General features: G+C 37.0%; 3 protein-coding genes across 3 annotated transcripts in view; 2 read left to right on the plus strand and 1 right to left on the minus strand.

Moving 5' to 3' along the window:
* Nucleotides 1-1,863, minus strand: part of LOC128030919 (tenascin-N) — a 29,893-nt gene extending 28,030 nt beyond the window's left edge. The window contains exon 1 of the mRNA XM_052619012.1: nucleotides 1,728-1,863. The gene's annotated coding sequence lies outside the window, so the exon portion shown is untranslated. The remainder of the gene's footprint in view (nucleotides 1-1,727) is intronic.
* A 13,171-nt stretch (nucleotides 1,864-15,034) lies between these two features.
* Nucleotides 15,035-16,994, plus strand: cacybp (calcyclin binding protein). Its single transcript, XM_052619063.1, has 6 exons — nucleotides 15,035-15,192; nucleotides 15,455-15,668; nucleotides 15,759-15,855; nucleotides 16,075-16,174; nucleotides 16,266-16,360; nucleotides 16,510-16,994. The coding sequence occupies exons 1-6, from the start codon at nucleotides 15,175-15,177 to the stop codon at nucleotides 16,667-16,669; spliced, it is 684 nt and encodes a 227-aa protein (XP_052475023.1). The 5' UTR covers nucleotides 15,035-15,174; the 3' UTR covers nucleotides 16,670-16,994.
* Nucleotides 16,995-18,452: 1,458 nt separating this feature from the next.
* plk3 (polo-like kinase 3 (Drosophila)) lies at nucleotides 18,453-25,040 on the plus strand. The gene is made up of 15 exons (XM_052619070.1): nucleotides 18,453-18,778; nucleotides 20,043-20,150; nucleotides 20,239-20,355; nucleotides 20,444-20,573; nucleotides 20,673-20,760; nucleotides 20,842-20,937; nucleotides 21,040-21,238; nucleotides 21,383-21,509; nucleotides 21,663-21,775; nucleotides 22,192-22,309; nucleotides 22,695-22,778; nucleotides 22,875-23,037; nucleotides 23,214-23,343; nucleotides 23,569-23,682; nucleotides 23,779-25,040. The coding sequence occupies exons 1-15, from the start codon at nucleotides 18,578-18,580 to the stop codon at nucleotides 23,974-23,976; spliced, it is 1,986 nt and encodes a 661-aa protein (XP_052475030.1). The 5' UTR covers nucleotides 18,453-18,577; the 3' UTR covers nucleotides 23,977-25,040.
* Nucleotides 25,041-25,114: the final 74 nt, after the last annotated feature.

Consider the following 25,114-nt stretch of genomic DNA (forward strand, 5'->3'; position numbering starts at 1 on the left):
TTCACTCTTAACTGTTTTTTACTCATCCAGTGGACTGCACTGTAAATTTACACACACACACACACACACACACACATGCATATGGATGGATGGATGGATAGATAGATATTATTTTCTTTTATAGGTAGGAAGGTATCAAATGAAAATTAACAAATACATTCTAAAATAAATAAAAATAAATCTGAAATAATAATTTGTTTGTTAAAAAAAAGTATTAGGCTAATTAAAACTATAATGAAAAAAATCTCATTATTCCACCCATGAATAAAAAAAGAATAAACTTTTTTATTTATTTTACCAAAATTAGTGTTTTTAATAATAGTTAATATTCATATTAACATTAATAAGAGTTAATTTTACCTGTTTTCATCTTAAATATTGCTAATAATACAATTAGGAAAATATCTTTAATAATAATAATTATTATTATTAAAAGGTTTTGCTTTTGTTTTCCTAATCATCTTGAATTTTACACGTTTTTGCCAATTTACACCCAGTGATGTTTGAAAATGTATCTTCCATTGAACATTTTAGCAAACCATGCTCAATATAGTCTCTGCAACAAGATGTTTAACAGAGTCTGGTTCAAGACAGAAAAGATGCAGGCTGCTAAGTGGCCGTTGACTGTTTTCTGTTCAAAATATAAGCTTTCAACGCTGTGATTGGGACTCGTTTATGCCTTTTAGGAACTGAAAGGGCAAGGACCTATAATTCACATTTTGAGTTGGAAATAAACTTTGTGAGGTAGAGGGCAGGAAAACAGGCAGCCAGACTGTGCCATGCCATGCCCTCTCCTATATAAGACAAAGACAGTCTGTTTCTCTGAATCTAAAGCAGAGCCCCAGTTGCACCATTGCTAAAAAGATTTAGGGCTTACCAGTGCAGAGAAGAGAAGAGGAGGAGAGGTGAGGAGTGCAGACTGCAAGCCATAAACAGCAGCACTAGTGATTTCTCCCTTTTGCTCTTCTGATGAGAGCTGAAAGCAATTAAGCTTAAGTCTAGATACAGACTCATTTCCTCTCCTCAGTACGTACCACTGGGGAATGAAACCACAGCAGACTTACAAGGATCTGTCAGATTCCCAAAAGTGACTCTGTTCGCTTGTATTGTGTAATGTGCAAGGAGCAAATAGTAAACCTTCAGCGGGCTGCGTGCAACATCTGCTGTTCATCTGATCTGGGCTTCTGATAATACCTGAAGATTATTGTCTTAAATAACAAAACACTATGGATGGTTTCAGTGTATTTATCCTAAAGAAGTATACATTTAGCAATAACTCTTAGTCTGAGCATGAACATTAGAGTGTAACATAAATATAAAAAGAAAAGAAAACAAATTCAAAGCTCAAAAGTTAAGATTGCACTGTATTCATGCAATATTTCTATGTGATCTGACCCTAAGAAAATATATTACTTTAATTTGATTCAGACATGTTAAATCATACCTTGTAGAAAAATAAAACTAGATGTTATCACATAACAAGTACTTTTTTATATAACCAGTCAAAACATGTTTACAGTTGTGAATATCCATAATATTAATATTCATTAGCAAGAATTTGCAAATTAGAAAAGAAAAGCAATTCATTTTTTTTTTTACAAATTGTAAATCACTGCATTAACATCATTATATAATTTAATATCAATTAAAAATAACTTTTTTACAGCTGCAAAAAAGTGAGAAGCTCATGCACATGCAACAATGAAGCTGTACTGTAGATGCCTTACCCGAGAATATTGCCTGCCACAGTATTATTCCTGCTCACTGACGGACGCTTATTAGTGCAAGCACCTGTTTACAAGCTCAGACCGGCCATTCAGCAATGTCTCGACTCCTCCAACTCTCTGCCTTCAAACTGTTTAAATGTCCTCATTGCAGCCACGAGCCAATGGCCTGCCTGGGTGTGGCTACCTCCAAAACTTCACCATAGAGGACCGAACTGATGGAGGTGATGAGACTCTTCTCTGTTGTACATTGTCCGGAACTTATTACAATACATATATGAAACACAAACTTAACAGGAGTGGTCCATAAATACCAGTAGCTCTCGCAGGTAGATTTGCTAACACTTTAGAATAGGTAACACTTGTTAACTATTAACTACGACATTTCTCTCAATAAATTCTTCATTTGCTGCTTATTAATAGTTAGTTAGGTGGTTGTTAGGTTTAGGTAGGGTAAGATTAGGGATGTAGAATAAGGTCAAGTAGAATAAGGCATTAATTAGCACTAATACATGGCTAATATTCTAGTAATATGCATGCTGATAAGCAACTAATAAGTGTTACCTATTCTAAAGTGTTACCATAGATTTTAATAAACACATTTTTTATGTCAAGGATTTTCTTACAGTAGCAGCACTAATCAATCTGTTTTCCAGGAACTGTGGTATACAGCTAATGAAGGGCATGTAGAGCAAAAAATCTACTTGAATGCAGCACCACATGGTTACAAGAGCAATATTTTATGTTTTCTTACCTGAGATTTTCCTCTTGATTCCAAAACTGGAATTACTTTACAAATGGAAACTAATTCCTAATCTAATTTACACCTTTTGGTTTTGTGCCGTCTGTGAAACATGTGCAATGCAACATCCAGAATCAGAAATCAAAACTTAAACAAATGTTTCTTCAAAGTAATAAACTTGAGCATAACTAGCAAAAACTTAGTTAAACATGCATCTTGTTTTTTTCCCTGCTGCACTCAAAAGAATTAAAACAATACACATACACTGTAATTTTCATTTATTTTTATTTATTCTATTTATTTATTTAGTATTGGAATTAAAACTGTGGGAGCCCATTTTAAAATAAAACAATTTCAGTCTTTCTTCTTCAAAAATTTCACATTTAATTATTGCCGATTCTTATAATGAATAGTGAAATTTGCTAGGAGTTTCTACTTAAAAACTTTAAAAAATAATAATAATAAATTCGGTGTAACAATAAACCAGCTAGCAGCTTTTTTTATTATTATTATTAATTTGTTTTGAGAGCTCCAAACATATTTTTCTGTCAGCCTATAATCAAGATTTTAAGTGGAATGGACTAGCAATTGTTAGAAGTCATCACTGAGGTTATTTGGCTATAATTTCCCAGGCATCTGTTGTTCTCTGGGTGTTGCGTTACAGAAAGGTGAAACTGGAGAGCAGGCCAGGTGTAATGTTTTTTAAAGAGAAGCAGGGCTCCAGCTTTATACATAATGTGTTTTTATGTTCTTGCTCAGACAGATAGCAACAGCAGTAGTTTCCTCTTGAACACTTTTAAAGAATGTCATCATTGAAGAAAAAAAAAATCACAATTACAGACTTGTGTCCTACAGCAACTATGACAAACTCGATGTTTAATTTGTTAACGGCTAAAAGTAGAGTCTAAGAACTATAAAAAAAAAAAAATCTTTGGCACACCTGATTGTCTCCGTAAATATTTGGCTACTTTCACATGTGGTGGGAATGTGTAAGGCATAAAGGAGAACAGGGAGAAATTGTTCTGTAGTCAGGAAATGTCCAGCTGCATGCTGACTAAAGTCAGTTTACAGTACCGTGGTTCTCTGAATAAGTGATTGTGTGCATGTCTATGTCTCTAATTACGGCTGAAAACACAGTAAACACTGTTACTACCTGTTTTAATTACATGCAGTTCTGATTTTTGGGAAATGATTTGCAGACTGCTACTGCACTACTATGGTTTAAATACTGGGGGAAAAGGCAGACTTAAGGTAAGGTCACACTTAAGTCTGTATACAAAATGTATTATCTTTCAACATTTTACACAAATTGAATTTTTTATAAAAATTCATTGTTTGCTTGTTTTTGAAAAAGTTCAAAAGTCCACATTTATTTGATCAAAAAGCACATTCATTTGTTTGATCAAAAAGCAGTGTAACATCAGTAATATTTTAAAATATTATTACATTGTAAAAAGAATATTTTCTATTTTAATATATTGTAAAATGCTATGTATTCCTATGACAGTAAGTCTAAATATTCTGAAATATTTCTATCTCTCCTGAAACCCATACTAAATCATACTATTTTCTTTTTTCCCCCTTTGTAATAATGTAAATCAGATCAGTTGAATGCATCATTGCTAAATACAATTATTCATTCTTTTAAAAAAGAAATAACTTGGAAGTTTATTTGACAGTATGCTTACTCATGTGTGACAATACAAAAATATTTTAAGTGGCTATATTTATTTACCACTTGTATACCAATGAACTATGCATTAGAATGATATATATGGTTGAAGTCAAAATCTTGCTACCGCATGTTTAACATTTTCCAGAGAGCTCTAAATCACTTACCCTTTGAGCGATAGGCTACACGTGTTTGAGGTCCTTCCTGACACATCCTCAAATATATCAAAACCAGTTTCCTTTGGAATTATTGAATTATTTTCCAGTTTTTCAACACTAGTATGATATGATGAGATGAGATGATACCCACAAAGCAAATGCAGCTTTCATCTGTCACTCATTTTTCACCAGTGGCCCTCTCTCTCCGTTTATTTGAGAAGAGGATCTGTGTACGCTGATTAATGTGTTTGGCCACCAGTGTTGAGTACAAGAACTCAGCAGAAATGTGGCATGCCGTGAAGCAGATTTATGGCTTTCACCATGCTTTTTATGAGACAGAGGCTTAGCAAGAGTTTGTGCATTGAAGAAATATGGATATTTCAATAAAGACTATGTGAGAGGTCCACAGAATAATAAATAGAGGGGAAAAGGGGGAATGAAAACTTTTGAATGCTGTGCTGGAGGTCTATGATTATTACAATTACTATAATAACCTGTAGCTATAAAATTGTTTTTAAACTATAACTGCAGGTTATTGCTAAGCAACTGTAATCAATTTATAAGCAGACTACACAAACTCAGAGGTGTAAAACTCATCTCTCTTCTGAAAGTTCAACTTATTACAGCATGTTTGTTTTAAAGTCTACTACAGAAGCACAGAGACTTGAGACCACAAAGACAAAGCTGCAAGGAAATCTATCAAAGAAAATTAAATCTCTGTACTTAAACATATTTAGATGGAATGTTTCTGGGTTTTATTAGGGTGGTTTTGAAGGTCAACCCCGACATAAGTGAACTTTAAAGAAATTTAAATCAAAGCCATAAGTTCTCAACTCTCCAAATAAAGCTTCTACCAGCTCACATTGGTGTGAGACACAGATCCAATATTCTATATCACACCTTCAACGGTACGCTTGGGTTGTGTTATACATTCATCTATCTGCCTGTCTCCGGATCATAATAAACCATAAAGAATGGAGGCATTTGATAGCACTGGTAGCAAGCTAAGAGGAACCCAATGGCATTTGCTGCAATTCTATCGAGATTGGGGGCAGCCCTCCCCAAAATCTATAGACTGAATCTTAGTTAAATGATTAAAACAGGTCAGAAGCACATGCTGACGTGCACATCAGCATATGCTCTCTGCAGACCATTCTAAATTACCCGACTCAATAAAAGAAGATTTCATAGAGTTTACAGACTCTGCTCAACTGTATTGTGTTTGGTTACTCTGCTCCACTGAGTGGAAAAGGGTTTTGGATACCCTGAGAGCACACTTCCTGTTAACCTTGGTGGTCCCTTTGTATTAATTCAAAGATGGTTGTGCAAAAAAACTCTAAAGAGGCCTTATGTCCCATTTGTCATGTTATATTTCATATAGGAACTGACTCATCATAAACGTCCTTGTGCTGTCTTTGATTGGATTAACAGTTAGGTTTGGAAAGCAGGATCGCTCTGATTGTGATGGTTGGCCATGCGAGGTTCATTCCCTCTGATCTCTCTATTTCTTAATCTAATGTCAAAACCAGACACGCAGTGGGGACAAAACATTCATCAAATACTTGTCGTGCCTCTGTGCTGAAATTAAAGATTGAACGGTCAATAAAAATGACACTGCTAGGTGTCGACTGAAGGAGTTTACTGAAATTGACAATCAACTTAAATGAGACTTCAGGATAGATGTTCTCTCTTTTTCTATAGATCAGCTTCAGCATCTGTTGTACAGCAGGACTGTGGTGTAAAATTCAGATAAAGACATGCACTGACCCATGGAGAGACAGAGGAGGAACAGGGACTACCGACAAAATATAGACTCGTTTGGCAAGGACATCGGTCCCCAGCTATTTGATTGACACCGACCTGAGGGAACAATACAGAACATTCCATAATTCAGGAAGGCCTTGACTATCTAGTCAAAAATTCTAGAAGCTTCTTTAAAAATAGAAACAAAAAGTAATGTTAGTGGTTTCCCCGCTTTCTAACCAAGATTTTACATAGGCCTAATGAACAGTGGAGCAGTTCTGATGCAAATCACCTGTTACCATATGGTAGAGAACTCAGAGCATGCATCTCCACACATGTGGAACATTTGAATTTCTTCCAAGTTAAATTTGTGGGATCTTTTTTGAAAAATGCCTTCATGTGCGGTTGCTGTTGCATAAAATACATTTCATATTTACAAATATGCTATATAATATATAAAAACTAATATATAAAGAACTTTTTAAAATATAAAATGTATAGTGTTTTTATGTCGATGTCCATCATGAATCTGCTGACGGACACGTGCTGCATTGTCATGGGAACATCCCAGCTGAAGATAATAAGGAAATTATGTAATTCCCAACGACTACTTAATGGCACGCATTTCCATTTATAATTTGCCCGGGTACCATTCGGTACTGATATTAAAACTGGCACATCCCTACAAATCATATTAATTATTTGCTAAATAAATCCAAATACCCACATCTCAATTGATGTGACATATGTGACATACAGCCAAGTATAGTGACCCATACTCGGAATTTATGCTCTGTATTTCACCCATCCAAAGTGCACACACAGCAGTAAACACACACACACACCATGAACACACACCCAGAGCAGTGGGCAGCCATTTATGCTGCGGCGCCCAGGGAGCAGTTGGGGGTCCGGTGCCTTGCTCAAGGGCACCTCAGTCGTGGTATTGAAAGTGGAGAGAGCGCTGTATATGCATTCCCCTCACAACAATTCCTGTCGGCTCGAGACTCAAACTTGCACCTTTGGATTACGAGTCCGGATCTCCAACCATTAGGCTATGACTTCTCAAAATGATGAAACATATTCATTCCTATGACTGATTTATACATGGTTTCAAAACTTACATAGATCAAACTGTGAAAGTTGAGTATTTAATTAAGCTATCGATTGTCAGTCTTTCAGCTGTTCTGTACATCACAGCTTAATGATTGAGACACAAGATATAAAATTAAAATAACTTGCAAAAGTATTCATCATAATTCACTACAGACTTACTTTCCACTGTTTTCCAATGTCTATGTAGAGATTATAGATATATTACATCATGGTAGCATGTTTATTATGGATCAGTGTTTCTGCAGTGTATGAAAACTGTCATGCCTCATTCCAGCTCAACATCATGTGTATCATCTAGAACTTGTGTATCTTTCCAATAAATATGACTTTGCTCTGTCATTCCTTTGCTTGGAACTACATGAAGGGCATAAGAGAACTGACCAAAAGAACAGAGAAAGTCACAGTTAGATGCTGAACAACCATGTTAAGCACAAGGAGACTAAATCATTTTGTAAACATTGCTCTATTTCACTTTCTCTGAGCTCAAATTAGAGGTACCCAAAATTACTAGATTGCAAGCTTCTTTTCTGCAATGTGTTCATACTGAATTTGCAAGGCCTATGGTTACATCAGAATGAACAGCCCACACAAGTAGCTCATGAAATTGATATTGTAAAAGTTCTTCATGATTTTGTTTAAATGAACCAGTGGCAATGCAAAAAAAAAGGGGGAATATGCACTTTTGCCTGCATGTGCAACTCTTTATTAATCTCTTCTCTATGAAGTTAAATGGAGAGCAATTCACACAAAAATTATTCGCACAGGTTAAAAACATTAAACAGGAAACCTTTTGCTTGAAAAAGGTCACATTTAAACTCATTTGGTTTCTCATTTGGAATCAGCCTGGAATGCCTGCATATGAATTCAGTAGAAGTGAAGCTCTACTTAAGCTCTACTTACTCTACTTAAGCTCTACTATACCAATATGTTTAATTTTTGATTTGTTAAAGAACAAAGCACAGACCGAATCTGCTTTGATTTTAGAAAGCATTGATCTAATTTAAAAGCAACTAGTGGGCTTTGAGTGGCATGTGAACAGCAGGAAATTCACTAAATATTTCTGAAGCTTATGCTTCAGAAACCTTCAGAAGATCAAAGTTGCAGATGTTAGATTCAGCTTTAGAAGAGCAACACATGTATGTCACAGTATGACATTCTGCTTTATACTGGTAAGTTTTAAATAATAAGAACTGTGTTGTGAACTTTTTAGATCAACAGCATTAATGCCCAGACATTTCACAGGAATGTCCTAAATGGAATTAGTTGCACAATATTTTATATATGAGGAACTATAAGTGAATTTTTTTATGTTAAAATGATTTAATTATGATTAATTTAGTGATCAGCAGGACCTGGGCTGAAGAATGAGGTTAGGGCAAGCTAGAAGAGGGAGTTGTTGTGCACCTGTGGCCTTCATCACCCACCCATCTAAAACCTAAACTACCTCCACTCTAGTGAACAGGGCTTATTCAGTGGCTGACCAGGCTGGCTTGACACTTCACATGATGGCGGTGCTACAGCCGTTACTTCCTTGTTCCCATGAAAGATGACTGGCTCAGGCCCATTCTCAATCTCATGCATCTGAACTGCTCGCTTATGAAAAAATGTGACTTTGAGGCAGATACATATGCAAATATGCCCCAGGGACTGTTTTATTTTATTTATTTATTTATTTATTTATTTATTTATTTATTTATTTATTTTTAATCAGTGGATCTGAAAGACACTTACTTTCACATCCAGATCATCCCCTCACCAAAGATTGATCTTGAGATCGGCGTTCATGATGGTGGCTTAACAATATAGAGTCCTGCAATTCAGACTGTCTCTGGTCCCGTGCACGTTTACGGAGTGCATGGACATGGCTCTTTCCCCTCTGAGACAGATTGGAATAAGCATCATGAATTGCCTCAACGATTGGCTGGTTTTAGCCAGATCGGAACAGGAAACCATTGCTCCCAGGTTACTGCTGCTCAGAAACCAGAAACAGCTTGAGGTTGAGAATCAATTCAGCCAAAAGCTCTCTGTCTCCCAGCCAGTAAGTAGTCTTTTATTGATTCGGCCCAGATGCGGGCATGGATTACGTTGGAACGCTCTCTGATAATTCAGAGTCTAGCAGCGTCATTCAGACTCTGGACTTCACGTCCCCTCAGGGCTTTCCAGAGGACGCACTGTCTCATGTCATCCACTTCCTCTGTGACTCGTCTGGGCATGCTTCACATGCAGCCACTCCATCATTGGCTCAAAGCCCATGTCCCAACCAACACTTGAAGCTTGGGATGTTTTCATCTTAGGGTAACCCACCGCTGCATCAGAGCTGTGTCCCCTTGGAAAACCCCTCACCTGTTTCAGTTAAGTGTCCCGTTGGGACTGAACTCCAGAAGGAGGGTGGTCATGACAGATGCCTCCAACTCTGGTTGAGGAGCTCTGTACAAGGGCGGACTAGGGTTCGTATGCTGGACAAACCTGGAGCAATGCTTAAACATCAAATGCCTCAAGATGATGGCGGTTTTTCTAGCCCTAAAAACCTTCCTGCCTGCCTTAAGGGGGCACTACATCCTGGTTCCCTTGGACAATATGACGACGGTAGCATTTCAAATCAATCATAAATCATGCTCCCTTCACAGGTTGGTCCGAAGCTTCATTTTAAGGGGACACAGTGCAATCTCCTTTTAATGAGAGCCAGAGGCAGGGTAGCTCCAGGAGAATGGAGTAAATCTTTTCTGATTGGTCTGCAACACGGAATGAGGACCCGTCCTCTTGTGACATTTTTATATGTGGTCAACTTTCTACATCATTTCCACCAAGTTGTCAAAAGCTCTTCCTAAGATTGTCTACTTGTACAGCGGTGGTTTTTAAAGTATTGTCACACACACAAAAAATAATAATTTATACGGGAAACCACTGGTAGAGCTTTACAGCAACTTTATTTGCCTGCAGGCTTAAGTGGGTTAAAATTACTTATGTTTAATTTCTATTACTATTAATTTATACAAATTAACATAATATCATAACAATTTATAGAAGCATAATGTGGTGTCTAATCCTCTCTATATTTTTTTTAATCATTTTCTAACTGTTTTTAAATGTTTTAATTATTTTAAAAGTTTTAAAATTGCTTGTTTTATTTTTGTTATTTTTTTCTTCATGATTATTTTACTTTCTTTTATGTAAAGCACTTTGAATTACCATTGTGTACGAAATGTGCTATATAAATAAACTTGCCTGGCCTTGCCTTGCCTATATCTGTTTTACACTTTAATTTACATGATGGATCTTCTTTGTAAAGTTGTGCAATTTGACATATGCTAGTATTTTATCTCAGAACGCGTCACCTTGTATCTTTTAACAAAGGAAGATTGCTTGGAAAATACTACAGGAACTTACTAGAACTGTATTTTTATTTAGTTTTTATTTATTTTCTATGAATGCCTTGGGGTTGAACTCCAACCAATGTCATGCAGAGAAGCACCTAACGAGCTGGTTTGTTGGTTGTTATTTTGTTGTTGTCTGATTTTTTTCCTCTTTTCAGTTGCATTGTTTTATTGAGGGGATTTATTTGTTTGTTGGTTGTTATTTTGTTGTTGTCTGATTTTTTCCTCTTTTCAGTTGCATTGTTTTAATGAGGGGATTTATTTATTATGTGGTAATGACAGAATGGTAGATAAGTATACGAAATGGCATTGTAAATGCTGGCTTAAAAAGAAGAAAAATGTCAACATACACATAATGAGCAAACTTACCTCTTGCCTCAAGCTGTGAGGGAGGAATTTTAAAACAGAAGGTTCAGTCTGTCCCCTGTTATTCTTATTTGTAGGCCTATCATATGCTCAACAGATCTGCTGTCTAAACATGCCCAGATTTCATATTTATACAGCCAGTCAGCATTATAATCAGACAATTGTCTTGAAGAGAGCTTATTTCTCTTGTCTTGAACTGCTACAAACACAGTGCAAGTGTAGGGGGCAGGTCATCTCTCAATGTGTCTCCAAGGATTGTTCATGTGTCCAATGCTTTTTCAAGTCTGAAAGTGTCATTTGTGAAGCCAGACTGAAAAAAAAATGCTGTTGCTGAATTAAAATGATTAAAATGCCAATCTCTAAAATATTTATTGGGTAGAAACTGTGAGTAAAAAATATAGAATATTGTTGTAAGCAATGGGAGGCTTTGTAGTCACAAAGGTAATTAACTACTGCTTTAAATGCATACACCCATGAGCTGACAGGTGACAGGTATTTATGGCTTTAACTATACAGATCATACAGATTTTGTCAAAGTGTACGACATTTAAAGCACCTTTGTGAGTTTAATCCTTTGACATCTAATGACCAAACTTTCAATATATTCAGGGATTCTGGTGTTGATTACTTAGTAGTGGCATTCTGCCCCTATCCGGCCATGTACTGCAATTACACACAAACTATTTAATGTGGATTACTTTCTTCATATTTTCTGATTTGTTTACTGATTATTGTGCATTACGAATCTGTTTTGCACACAACTAATTTCATGGCTGGTGATAACAGATGCTCAGAGCTACAATCCTCTGTGGACTTTTCAAAAGTGAATCGCAGTCTATGATTCGCCGTGACAACCATCCAAAGGCAGCCAGTTGTCGGCAATATTGTCAGCTGTATCCTAAAACAGCAAAGTATAACTTTTGCAAATTGTTTAGGGTAACAGATCTGCTAATGGTTGATCTCCAGTTGCATTTTAAAATAAATGAAAAGGAAAGGTGTATGCCTAAAGAATTAGAAGTGGATCAATATCTGAAACAAAACTATTTTAACAGTATTCATAAATATATATACGGATGGGTCAAAACAGCAGCAGCCATATATATATATATATATATATATATATATATATATATATATATATATATATATATATATATATATATATATATATATATATATATATATATATATATATATATATATATATATATATATATATATATATTCTTTATTTTAAATATAGCACTGTTAAGAGATTATCTAACGATATATCTGTATTCACAACATAATTTATGGAAACTTTGCAATAAATTTGCAGTGGTGGGGGGGGGGGGGGTTAATCCTGTAAGTGTAGTTCAGATTCATATTCAGTATTAAACAGTTTAAATAGTGGTCAGCATCTGGACAGGATATACTTTATGAAATTTTACAGAATCTATATAGAATAAATCAAACAGGAGTAAGAGTACAGTTTTGATGGTTTTTATGGTGTAGAAGGAAATGAGAAGGTGGATTAGCTGGCTAAGTCAGCATTGAGAAAAGAAGAGATTGATTTAGTAGAAATGTCTTTAAGGAAAACAGACGTAAAATGTATTGTTAAAACAGCAGTTGGAAGTATGTGGCCAGATGTATGGAATAAAGAGTCAAAAGGGAAACACTTATTTAGCATTCCACAAAAAGTGGGGATTGAAAGAAAGATATATGGGAACAGAAGATAAGATACGGTTATAACCAGGATCCAATCAGGACACTCTAACCTTAATTGTTCATTGCATATAATAAGAAAAAGTGAGTGAGATAGCTGCAATTACTGTGAAATAACAGAATCAGTCAAACATGCGCTTTTTCATTGTGAGGCATTTAATAAAGAAAGCAACTTGTAGAAAAACTAAGAGACATGGAAATCAATGACATTTGAGACAATAAAAAATGTGTAATGTGCTACAAAACTCGTGTTTTGTGATTTCTTTTTATTTATTTATTTTTATTTTTTAGGTTTTAACTTTATTTGTACATTGGCAAATGAGCAACAAGTAACTTGTTGTTAACAAGTAAATGTTTTGAGTATATTTTCTGGTTGCTGTTATACATCTTGAACGTTATGAGTACATTAAAAAAATTTATAATTTAGTATATATTTTTGTATTTTATTAGGTTAAGAATACATTTTCCCTATATGTAATGTAATAGGTTTGCATCAGTGTAATTCTTTTTTTCATGATTATGAATATTTGGTCTTTGTAAGAATTATTTAGAAGCTTAAAGGGGGGGGTGAAATGCTCGTTTTCACTCAATATCCTGTTAATCTTGAGTACCTATAGAGTAGTACTGCATCCTTCATAACTCCAAAAAGTCTTTAGTTTTATTATATTCATAAGAGAAAGAAAGTCGATTTTTCCCGGAAAAACACGACCGGCTGGAGGCGTGACGTGTGGGCGGAGCTAAAGAATCACGAGCGCCAGTAGGCTTTTGTTGAGAGCATTTGGAAGCTGTGACACCGTGAGGACAAAACCAACCAAAACAAACCATGGCTAACAGTCAGATTCAGCGTATATTTATGATCCAGAATCAGATCCAGAGGCTGAAACTGAACGAGAGCAGCAGCAGCAACGACTCGCTCCGAGTGGGGCTCGAACCCGGGTCTCGGCATGGGAGGGGACGCACTAACAAGAAGGCAGAGATATTTGAAGCAGTTTTACTCACCGCCTGCGGTTCCAACACACGATCGTGACCATTTTTCGTTGGGATTGCATCATCCTTAAGAAATAAACTATAGGCAAATCCGTCGTCAAACTGGGCCATGTTTGTAAAACAAGCATCTTCGAAATGCAGGGAACAAACACTTGCACAACTCCGTTGATGCTCTGTAAAAATAAACTCCATCCACTGGTCCCTTAATGCTGTTTTTTTTTTTTTTTTTGTAATCTGTGCAGGGTTGTCTTGCCCTGGCAACTACAAAAACAATTCTTTTGTGACATTTCGCGACGCTCTCGCTCTGATCACTGAATGCCTCTGCTCTCAGTGCTCTGCTATACAGGAGCGCGCGCTCTTCCGGCAGACGTGACCTAGGACCCATATAAGGAAATTCCGCTCCATCTAACGTCACACAGAGCCATACTCGAAAAAAACTTTCCGAAACTTGTGACAAACCGGAAGGAGTATTTCCTACACTAAGTAGGAATTACTCCCATCTAGTGGTGAAATTGTATTTTGCATTCAAACTAATTTTGCTCTCCAGCGCCTCGCTTTTTCATAATGCGCGTTGCATCTACGGTATGCGATATGTACCAAAAAGCTTTGACAGGATGTCTTCTAATAGCACTTCGTCGAGTTTTCCTTCAGGTGAACAGGTGTGTTATTTCAAACAAACTGCAACATGGCAACTAACAAACGAATGTTACAGTATGAATTACTGACTGTGGAAAACATGAAATATTGTAATTAGTAGTTATGTCTAATTTATTCGTTATATTTTCTTAATTATATGCATTGTTAGATATAAAAAAAATATTATAATATAGATTGTAACACTGACTTACCTGTCGAGAAGAAAACTGGCCACTTCAGCGTCTCTTTTGAAATCTTTATCAAGCATTAGCTCTTTCCACCTAGAAAAAGCTTCCCCGACATTAACTCTTGTTTTCTGTAATCTACGGTCACGTTTCCTTTTACGTTCTGTTTTTTACTGTTTTGGCGATGATGTTTTCTTCTCCTGTGGCGCGGCATATGTATGGTCCAAAATAAGAATGCAATCCAGACTTTTAAACTTGCCGGTGCAGTTTCAAGCGCCTCTCACTGCTCTACACCTGCGTTTCTGGCTCTGACCGAAAACGCGCTGTGGAAACGCGTTGGCTTAGTACTTTTTGTCCCTCTCTGCTATTATAGTTTTGCAAGATGGCGGAACTACATGGAAGCCTCCGTCGAGCTACCCGTCCCATGTATATAAAGATAATAAATTCTTCATTTACAAGGATTAGTTTAAACATTGGCATAGGTATTTGTACACCATTGAGGGCATATTTATGAATAAAAATATTGATTTTAGATAATAAAATACCTAAAAAGTTACTTATTGTCCCTTTAATTGTGTTCATCAAAGGCAACTAAAAGGAGGACTTTTATTTTGACATTAACGCGGAAGCAAGAATCCTTCTAGAAACAACGCTCAATGCATATCAGCGCACACGCAGCGCGGCATCAGACTGAAATTAAAGTTCATTTTCATCACTTCAGTTAGAAACTGCAGAAGGTAGTTTTCTAAGGTTTCTTCAGGACAGCGATGGACATCAGTGAGATGGTATAATGGACTGTGCGTTATGTGTGTGTGTGTTTTATTCATTTTAGTTCGTTCTTATTGTACCATTAAAGCCTCGTGCACTGATATAAAGAAGCTTATGAACGTGAATGAAACTCGTGTTTTATAGGACAATATACACATTGGGTGAATTAAGTGTCACTTGTCTGTGAGATGACATCTGTTTTCTGATCTCATCCTCTGCTGTAATGAACACGTAAACAAGCTTCTGTACTTGATCTCAGACTTGACTTTGTGTGATTAGATCGCCGGTCTCGAGAGTGATCTTAAAGAGATCACGAGTGTGCTGGAGAAATGTGAACGCCAGCGCGTGCGGGATGTGTTAACGCAAGAGCAGAAGAAGATCGAGAAAGAGCTGGAACAGAAACGACAGCAGAAACTGCAGCAAGCCAAGAAAGACTCTGGAGACAAAACGGACACAACACTCAAAGGATACACAGTTAAGATTAATAATTATGGTGCGTTGGTACCTAATAATAATAGGCATAGGCTATGACACAATGATATGCATGGTCTAATACACCTGTCATTGTTTGTCTCTCTCTTAGGATGGGACCAGTCTGACAAATTCGTCAAAATCTACATCACACTTAAAGGTGTACATACTATTCCAGCTGAAAATGTTGAGGCCAACTTCACAGAGAGGTGTGATCTCACACTGAATATTGCCTTATTTTAGTTTATAATTTTTACTCAGGTAAAATGGTGGAATATTTCTTATTTTTTATGCTTTCAATATTTGGTTAGGGAGAACTTTGTAATTGTGTGTGTGTATCATTTCCTTATGCATATGAAGGTCCTTTCAACCAAAATAAATGGGCACCATAATGGTGTTCTTAATGTCCTGCTTTTCTGTTTTCACAGAGGTTTCAATGTTCTGGTCAAAGACCTGGATGGGAAGAACCATCAAATGACAGTCAACAACCTTTTATATCCCATTATTGTAGCAGGGAGTAGTAAAAAGGTTTGTAATTTTCTTTGTTATTGTATATTTTTTTGGAAATTTGATTTGTAAAACTGTATAGATAAAGAGGCTGCACTTCATTTGATTACAGATCAAAACAGACATGGTCCTTATTATGTGCAAGAAGAAGGCAACAAAAAAGTGGGACTGCTTGACACAAGTAGAAAAACAGTCTAAGGAGAAAGAGTGAGTAAAATGCACACACTTTAATTCTCTATTGGTTTTACATTTTAAAATATGTATATTAAAGCAACATTTAAATTGAATGGTGCAGATTTATGCATAAAAAAATGAGAGTGATAAAAGCTAATAGAATTGTAACCTGTCTGCTTTAGCAAACCCAACTTGGATGCGAATGCTGATCCAAGCGAGGGACTGATGAGCGTCCTGAAGAAGATCTACACGGATGGAGATGACGAGATGAAACGCACTATCAACAAGGCCTGGGTTGAGTCTCAGGAGAAGAAGGCCAAAGCAGATGACTTTGACTTTTAAGCCATCTTACTGATCTGCTTTTACAGTGAAGCATTCAAATTCAGCTGCTGCATACATGCCATTCCAATTCAATCAATTGTTTTATATATTTTTTACTTTTTTCTGTTGCATGGAGCTGTTATTGAAAGTTTTGTTTCATAAAATGTTTCGCTTCCCACTGTAATTGTGACTGCGTTGATCATTTTCACTTGTTCCTTATGTATTCAGGTAAACAAATGTTCATTTGTTCAAATCTTCAAAGGTGGATTTTAGATCAATATTATTCTTGCACTTAAGACCAATGTACCTGAACTCTGGTCAATTTAAATAAAAGAAGAAAATTTCATTAATTGCTTTGGGCGGTCTTAAAATTAAATATTGCTGTCATGCAATGTTGTTATCATCATCATCAAGGAGAGAAAACAGAACTAAATAAACTCTGTATGTAAAAGAAAACAGTGTTTGTTAATTAAAAATTTTGATAATATAACTACATTTTTTTTTTATGTACAATATATAATCTATATATTGTAGTTTACCTATAAATCCACAAGGAGGTGCATGAAAACAGGATATGCATATGTTTTTTTGTTTGTTTTTTTTGGTAAAATTATGGGAACAAATGGCTTACTGAAGTCAATATTCTTGCAATTAGAACTATATGTTTAACAAAAAAAGAAAAGTTTATTGCTTCTGGTAATCAAAAAATAATAATAATTGCTGTCATGCACTTCTATTCTTGCTACTGCAATTTATAAATCCTCATTTATTTTATTGAATTTGTTTTATTATTCATTACAATATAGTGTATTTGTCAAACCACAAGGAGCTTTTTATATTTATTGTGGTAAAATCATGGAAATAAGTTAAAGTTTATTGTAAAATCATTCTAGTGCTTAGGACCATAGACCTTTAGTGTTAAATAAAAGAAAATTGACTGCTTTACACTGGATGTTGAGATACAGATACTGGCCCACGAGTATTTCACAAAGGTTAACATACTAATTAACCTGAGTAATTATTCGTCTGTTTATTTATTTATTTATTAAGTGTCTAAAAAGACCCATGTTCATAAATCTGCTGTGATGCAATATTAAATGTATGAATGGAACTGATCTAAACTAGACAGTGAATTAGTGTTTGTTGGTTATAATTTCGGTCACAGAATCATTTTCTAATCTAGAAAACATAATTTGCAAAAAAAACTCCCCGTAATTTATGTATTGAGCCACAGGGGGGCTCATGAAACCATAAGTTTCTCAGTTCAGTTCTATACAGCTGTATATTCCACAGTGACGTAATTTGGCTACATCCACATTATGCCTAATTCAACTCTAAATGATACATAACAATACAGTATGATAAAGTGTAAGATGTGATAAAGTGTAACACATGGTGGGCATCTGTATATTTAGTTTTTATGCCGTATGACAAAATCATGAATTAATCTCTGCAAAGGATTGGACGGTTTCACAGTTAACCAATATGAAATAATGCAAAGCACATTTGATAATGCTAAACAAATGTTTACACTAAAAAAATTTAATGGCATGTCGTCTAGTGCACAAACTCTAAACAGAAGGAAGAAAAAAGAAACACTGTCATTAAAGCAGCCAGTACAAGTCATTTGGAGGTCCATAATCACGTCAACCATGATTGGATGATCTTATTAGGTTTTCATTCACTTTTTCTGCAACACTTTCTCTGTGATCTTTGATTAAATCTCCAGCAGCCAATGACGTTGTTTCGTTTTCCAGACGTCCCCGTCTATCGCCCCGCCCATGCCCATGACGTCACCGAGAGGTTATATACTGCAGGTCTCCGATGTCGAGCATGTTTGACTCACAGGACTATAAAACTTCTCAAGGTACTGGGACTAGGACTACACATAAGGAATTATTTTCTAGGTCGAAGGGTCTATATAAATGAATGGACCCCGCTTGTTTTACCTCAGCGCAGCGTCTTCCCTGTAAAACTATGAATCCGGATTTGTTCAAACCGTCTCAAGCCCCTCAACCGCCCGCGAAGCCGAACCGGAGTAAATCAGAGCACGTTAAGACGGAGCTCGCGCAGGTGGTGGTGGACGCAAAGACGGGAAGATCGTACTGTAAAGGAAAACTTCTGGGAAAGGTACCAATCTGTTTTTCAGTGTTTGGAATTAATCGGAGCTGGTCATTTTAATTAATTATGCGATTTGTCACGGTCTCTTTTATCGCGTTTCCTGATGCGCTCAAACGAGGACTGTGGTCAATGTATCGGTCTCGTTCTGGTCTCGCGCGTGCTAGTGCGGGTTCGGCTGGTTTTGGGAGGTGGTGCACCATAACCACTGGACTGCAGTCCGCTCTGTCTGTGTTTCTAGAACCGGTCTGCTGGTTTTCCCTCACTGCATCGTTTGTTGCTTTTTAAAATATTGTCCATTATCTATTGGATGGATTTTTAATACGATTCCAGATTTGATTTGATTCGATGTCAGGAAAAGACAAATTAAATGAATTAATCCGGGCGTATATGAAAATGTGCTGCATTGATCATAATCAGTTAAACCAATGGCCACTCTGCCGGTGTTGTTCACTTGTTTACAAAACAAGATTCTTCTTTTAATTAATTGATTGATTATTAGAAGTCTCTTTAATCCAAGATATTAAAGTGCTGCATCATTGAGCGATGCTGTAGGAGGGGTTGGTCGATTGGGAAAAGAATACGTCATTCCTTTGTACATGTGTTGGGACCAAAGTCAGAAATAAACTAAGGATTGGTGCAAAAATGTCCTAAATATTTGAAATCGTAGACCAAGAAGATTCTTTTTAAAGGGAGAGAGAGCGAAATTTCGAAGTTAAAAAAAAATAATCAGAATTTGCTTAACTAATCTGTTAATTAATAAGGATGAACCAATAGGCAATTTTTTCGAGATATGATGCATCGTATGTGACGGATATCGGGTCGACCAATGTCAGGTCAACCGATAAATGGTACAATCTCCAGCAATGTTTCCAAAAAAAATAAAAATTGTATAATTAATAGCCATTTTGTTTCAGAGCTAGCAGTTGCAAATTGGATTATGCACCTTTTTTATTGTGCAAAGGATAGAAATTAACTGAAAACCAATTCTAGATTGCAAATACAAGTCTGGATGTATTGATGGACTCTGAACTAGACCGCATTCTTGACATTAGTGATGCTGAAAACGTACAAATCAAATTTTCAACTCTGGTAATCTCCAGATAAGTTGTCTTCGTAAGCAATTAGTTAGTTTTTTAGACAATGAATTTTTGAGACCGTTGTTGAGGCACCTGCAGCCAAACACTTTAGCTAATCATAACCCTAAGTTTAAACACCAGCGTTGTTCTTGTTGAAACCTTCTGAGTGACTTGATATATAATGTATTTCGTTTTAGGGTGGTTTTGCACGATGTTATGAGATGACGGATCTTGCCAACAACAAGATGTATGCTGTGAAAGTAATCCCTCAGAGCAGAGTCTCAAAGCCACACCAGAGAGAGAAGGTAAATGGACAATAGCCAAATACACATGTGAGAATCGTCACATTTCTAGCTGCCTCTCCAATGTTTATTCGTTGTTTTTGTCCTGCAGATCATCAATGAAATCGAGCTTCACAAAAACCTGCAACACAAGCATGTGGTGAAGTTTTCTCATCATTTTGAGGACCAAGACAACATTTACATTTTCCTTGAACTCTGCAGCAGAAAGGTGAGTTGCTTTGCTAAAAACCGACCTCTCATAATCTGATTTGGTGAATACGAGGCATTTACTTTAAACCTGCGCTCCATATTTACAGTCTCTGGCACACATTTGGAAAGCAAGACATACGCTGACAGATCCAGAAGTGCGTTACTACCTCAAACAGATCATATCTGCGCTCAAATACCTCCACAACAAAGGCATCCTCCACAGAGACCTCAAACTAGGTACTTGTTTTGTTCTGTTTTTTTAGCTTCCTGTTTGAATTTTAGCATGACATCCATCGAATTCAATTGGTTTGATAATGCTCCAATTTCTTTTTGCAGGGAATTTTTTTGTGAATGAAAACATGGACTTGAGATTAGGAGATTTTGGGCTGGCAGCAAAACTGGAGACAGTCGAGCAAAGGAAGAAGTGAGTTTATGTGCCTTCTTCCTCATTACCTTTTAATAAATCAACACTTTATCGGTGTGCTAATGTAAAATATCCTTACAGGACCATCTGCGGGACTCCAAACTACCTGGCACCAGAGGTCTTAAACCGACAAGGCCATGGGACAGAGTCCGATGTTTGGTCTCTGGGTTGTGTAATGTAAGCCTTATCAAGTCTATTCTACACTACTATACAGTATTGATGTTGATTTATGATGCATCTGTTGTGGCAGCCCTGATGACGAGTTCCTTGTCTATTCAGGTACACACTCTTATGTGGGAATCCACCTTTTGAAACCTTAGACTTGAAAGAGACCTACAAGTGTATTAAGGAAGTGAAATACAGCCTTCCTCAGTCCCTCACTCCATCTGCACAGAAGTTGATCTCCGCAGTCCTTCAGAAAGACCCCTCTGACCGCCTTACACTGGATCAGATACTGGCCCATGAGTATTTCACAAAGGTTAGCATACTAATAAGCCGGAGTAATCATTCATCTGTGTCCAAATATATTGAAACCTTTGGAAATTATAAGGAACAGTGTTTTTGTGTTTAAGTGTTTACTTTGTTTTAATTCCGCAATCCATCTACTATTTAACTCCCTCAGGGCTTCACCCCAGAAAAACTTCCTCCCAGCAGCTGTGTGATGGTGCCTGAGCTTAATCCTCCCAGCCCCGCCAAGAAATTCTTCACCAAGATGGCTAAAAGCCTCTTTGGAAAGAAGAAGCAGAAAGGTACGTGCCTACTTCAAATACCAAATGTGATTTTTTTTTTTTTTTTTTTTTTTTTTTTTTTTTATATAGAGTTACTTGACATAACACCATTGGTTTGGATTCAAACCTTAGTTTCTGACATTAGTTTGTTATTGACTTGAAATGTCATTGCAGCTGTTGAAAAGACACCTGGTGAGGAGAAAGATGACATTTCTAAACTGGTTTCCGGCATGGTGAAGCACTCCATCGGTCGGCAAATGAGCTACAAGACAATGGGAGGGAATGAGGTAATTCATCTTACGTTTTTGTGCATTGGTGTGTATTTAATAGCTACGCCGTAAACTTTCGCTCCCTGGATCACTCATGACTGTGACAGAAAGCCGCATCAGTATGCATGCTGTTTTTCCGCACCGCTAAAGTGGGCTCTATGGGGATGTGTTTTGAAAGCTACTGTAGATGAATAAAAGAGTGCAATCGTCCAGCAATTGTGCATAATGTCTCTGATTTACTCTGTACTGACCAAACCCAAAATTGCAAATCAAACCCACACAGTTGCTAAATTATCCGCATGACAAATAAGTCTTTTAAGCTTGAGACACAAGATTGGAAAATAGTTGTCCACTGTGCATGATAACTGCTTAAAACTGGGTATAAGGCAGTACTTACGATTGTAAAAACAATATGACTTTCTCTTGATACTCAGGCCACCTCTCCCACGGTTCAACTGGCAAGCTCTGGTCCTCTGGACACCCCGGCCGAGGAGGAGTCCAGAAAGTCTGCCTCTCGTTCCTTTAAAGGCACTGTCGCCAGCAGCACTGATGGTAAGGGACCGTAGAAGCAGATTCGCTCAGACATACAGCAGCAAATAGTTTCGTATGTGTGCAGCCTAATTTAGGCTCAACCCCCAGGCTTTCAAAGGCCCCTATTAAGAACGAGCTTGTCCAAAATCATCCTGGCCTAATCTCTTTTTATTTTCTTGCTCCGTTCTTGCTTCGTTTAGCAGCAAGGTGACTTGTCAGTTCTACCCTTCATAGATTTGTCTGCCTTTTTATATTTACACTATTAATCAAAAGTTAAAGGTTGTGGTTTTCTACAAAAACATAAAGCAGAACAACTGTTGTCTATAATTTAAAATATAACCAAGACACCACAAATATTTTTTTTATTACTATTATTAATCACTTTCAATTTGTTCTCCCCCCTCAGCTAGTGACGATATCCCTACCCCTGCTGCTGTAGCCGAATCTGCCATGAAGGTTCTCAACAGCTGCTTGTCTTCCATGCCAACAGGTTTGTTCCCGCACTCTTGTCACACTGAGGTGCTTAAGCGATGGCCGTTTTCAAGCCATTGACCATGTACTCAAATATTGTCCTTTCCTCTTCTAGCTTCAAGAAACCCCCCCTGCCTTTCTAAAACCAAGCCTTTCATATGGGTAACCAAGTGGGTCGACTACTCCAACAAATACGGCTTCGGCTACCAGCTCTCCAATCAAAACGTTGGCGTACTCTTCAACGAAGGCACTCATCTGAGCCTGTGTGACCAGCGGAGGTATGTCCGCTTACTTTCTGTGCTCCCATTCTCCGAGTCTCCAGTCTGGCATTCGGACTGAGCTCTGATTGACCCACACAGAGTGCTTTACCCTTTACAAATTCTCTGCTTTCAACCAAATTGTTTTTAAGTAGCTTTACCTTTTATTTGAAGCTCTTCTCTTCATTCTTCCGCAGGACTGTACATTTCTGTCTGACAAACAACAAGCACTTTAGTTTTCCGGCCGATGCTCTACCAGAAAAGCTCCAGAATCAAAAACACATAGTGGATTTGATGGCTAACTACATGGAGCAGAACCTGATGGAAGTAAGTCCAAAAAGTATTATTATTTACATTCTGAGATGCACTATTAAGTATCTTATTTAAATTATATTTTATTTTCGTTAAACTATTATTGAGGTTCAGCAATAACCTTTTTCAAATGGAATTTGATTTCAAATAAATTCAATAATATATTTTGGAAATATGTACATGTACAAATATTTTGAAGATTTATAGTTTATTTTCTAAAACAATTTTTCCTTTTTGTAGGGTGGAGATGTCAACTGTGAGGACCAGCCATCTCCAAGCTCTTCTCCATTGCTTCTGCAGTGGATCAAGACTGATCACGCCTTGGTCATGCTCTTTGACAACCGAACCATACAGGTGAGTCTCCGATCATGCAGGAACACATGAAACATTGATTATTTGAATTGATTGGCCAATTCACAATGTTCCCTCTCTGTCCGCTTTCTTACACAGGTAAATTTTTACACCGACCACACAAAAATCATCCTGTGCAAGACCTCGGACTCTTCGTACCTGCTGACGCACATCAGTAAGGAGCGCGTCTCTTCTTCCTACCCTCTGAACGTGCTTTCTGAAAGGGGCTGCTCTTCAGAGCTCCGGCAGCGGCTTCATTACGTTGTACAGCTTCTCCAGCACTACACCAATGCATAATGCCGAAGAACTTCGATTGCGATTTGCTGCTTACCGCTTCCATTTGAGAAGCAAAAAAGGACTACGACGAAGGAAAAAAAATCAGGGGAAGCTTTCACGTTGCCACAAAGATCTCCTGTCCTTGGTCATTGGCTGGCCTCTTTGAACTATGGTGCACTGTTTTGTTTGGTTTTCTTTTGCGGCTGAGCCTACACCGACCGTATCACACTACCAGCTTGACTCACAGTGTGCACAACCAAAATTCAAGCTTGTTCTTTTTATTTCTTTTTTTTTTAACTGGACTGAAATGCAGATGGCGTAAAACTCACAGGGTTCTTAAGCGTCTAGCTTGCGCGGTCCCAAACACTGCGCAAGATGGGCTTGGCTTTTTTATGCTCTATCACCTGGGTTTTTTTTTTTTTTTAAACATTTTATTTCACTTAATGGTACACAAAGAGCTGCGGACACCAAATGGTTATTCTTTTAATGAGATTAGTTTTAAAGATGGCTGAGGTGGAACTGTAATTCATGGAGGAGCAGTTAGGAGTGGGAGAGACTAAAGTGCCTTTCTGATGGATTCCTCTGTGCAATAATGGCCCTGGATCCCAAGCTTGAGTCACAAAGGGAATAAAAGGGGCTTCATAAAGTCTTCATATTCGGTTTTCCATGCGAGTTAGGTAGGAGTGGGGGAAGAAACACTACAAATACGCACCTGATATAAGCTTTTTGCTGTTAAAAGTTATATCTTTAATGTCTGTACTTGAGGAGAGAAAAAAAAGACTATGTATTCAGTGTGCCTCCAGCTTTGTTTACTTGACATGCTCCATCATAAGTTATCCTAATGTCCTCAAAACTGTGACCATGGCTGTAAGTGTTAAATAAGTGTTCAGAATAGCGACATTGTGAAAGCCATTACCCTCAGACAAATCCTAACAAGTATTATTAATTAATTGTGGCACGTGTTCTATTTATATTTTTATTTATAGTTTTTTATTTATTGATGTAACATAATTGTATGGTGTCAACACTGGGAAATGTTCAGTATGATCACTTTTTATGTATTGGGGGGGGGGAATAAAGTTGATTGAACATATAAATTTTCTGTCTCTTGAGTTTATTCTCTTTTCAGATGTATTACGTTTACTCCGCAAGAAATTAA

This window comes from Carassius gibelio, chromosome A2, assembly GCF_023724105.1.
Source record: "Carassius gibelio isolate Cgi1373 ecotype wild population from Czech Republic chromosome A2, carGib1.2-hapl.c, whole genome shotgun sequence".
NCBI classification, from domain to species: domain Eukaryota; kingdom Metazoa; phylum Chordata; class Actinopteri; order Cypriniformes; family Cyprinidae; genus Carassius; species Carassius gibelio.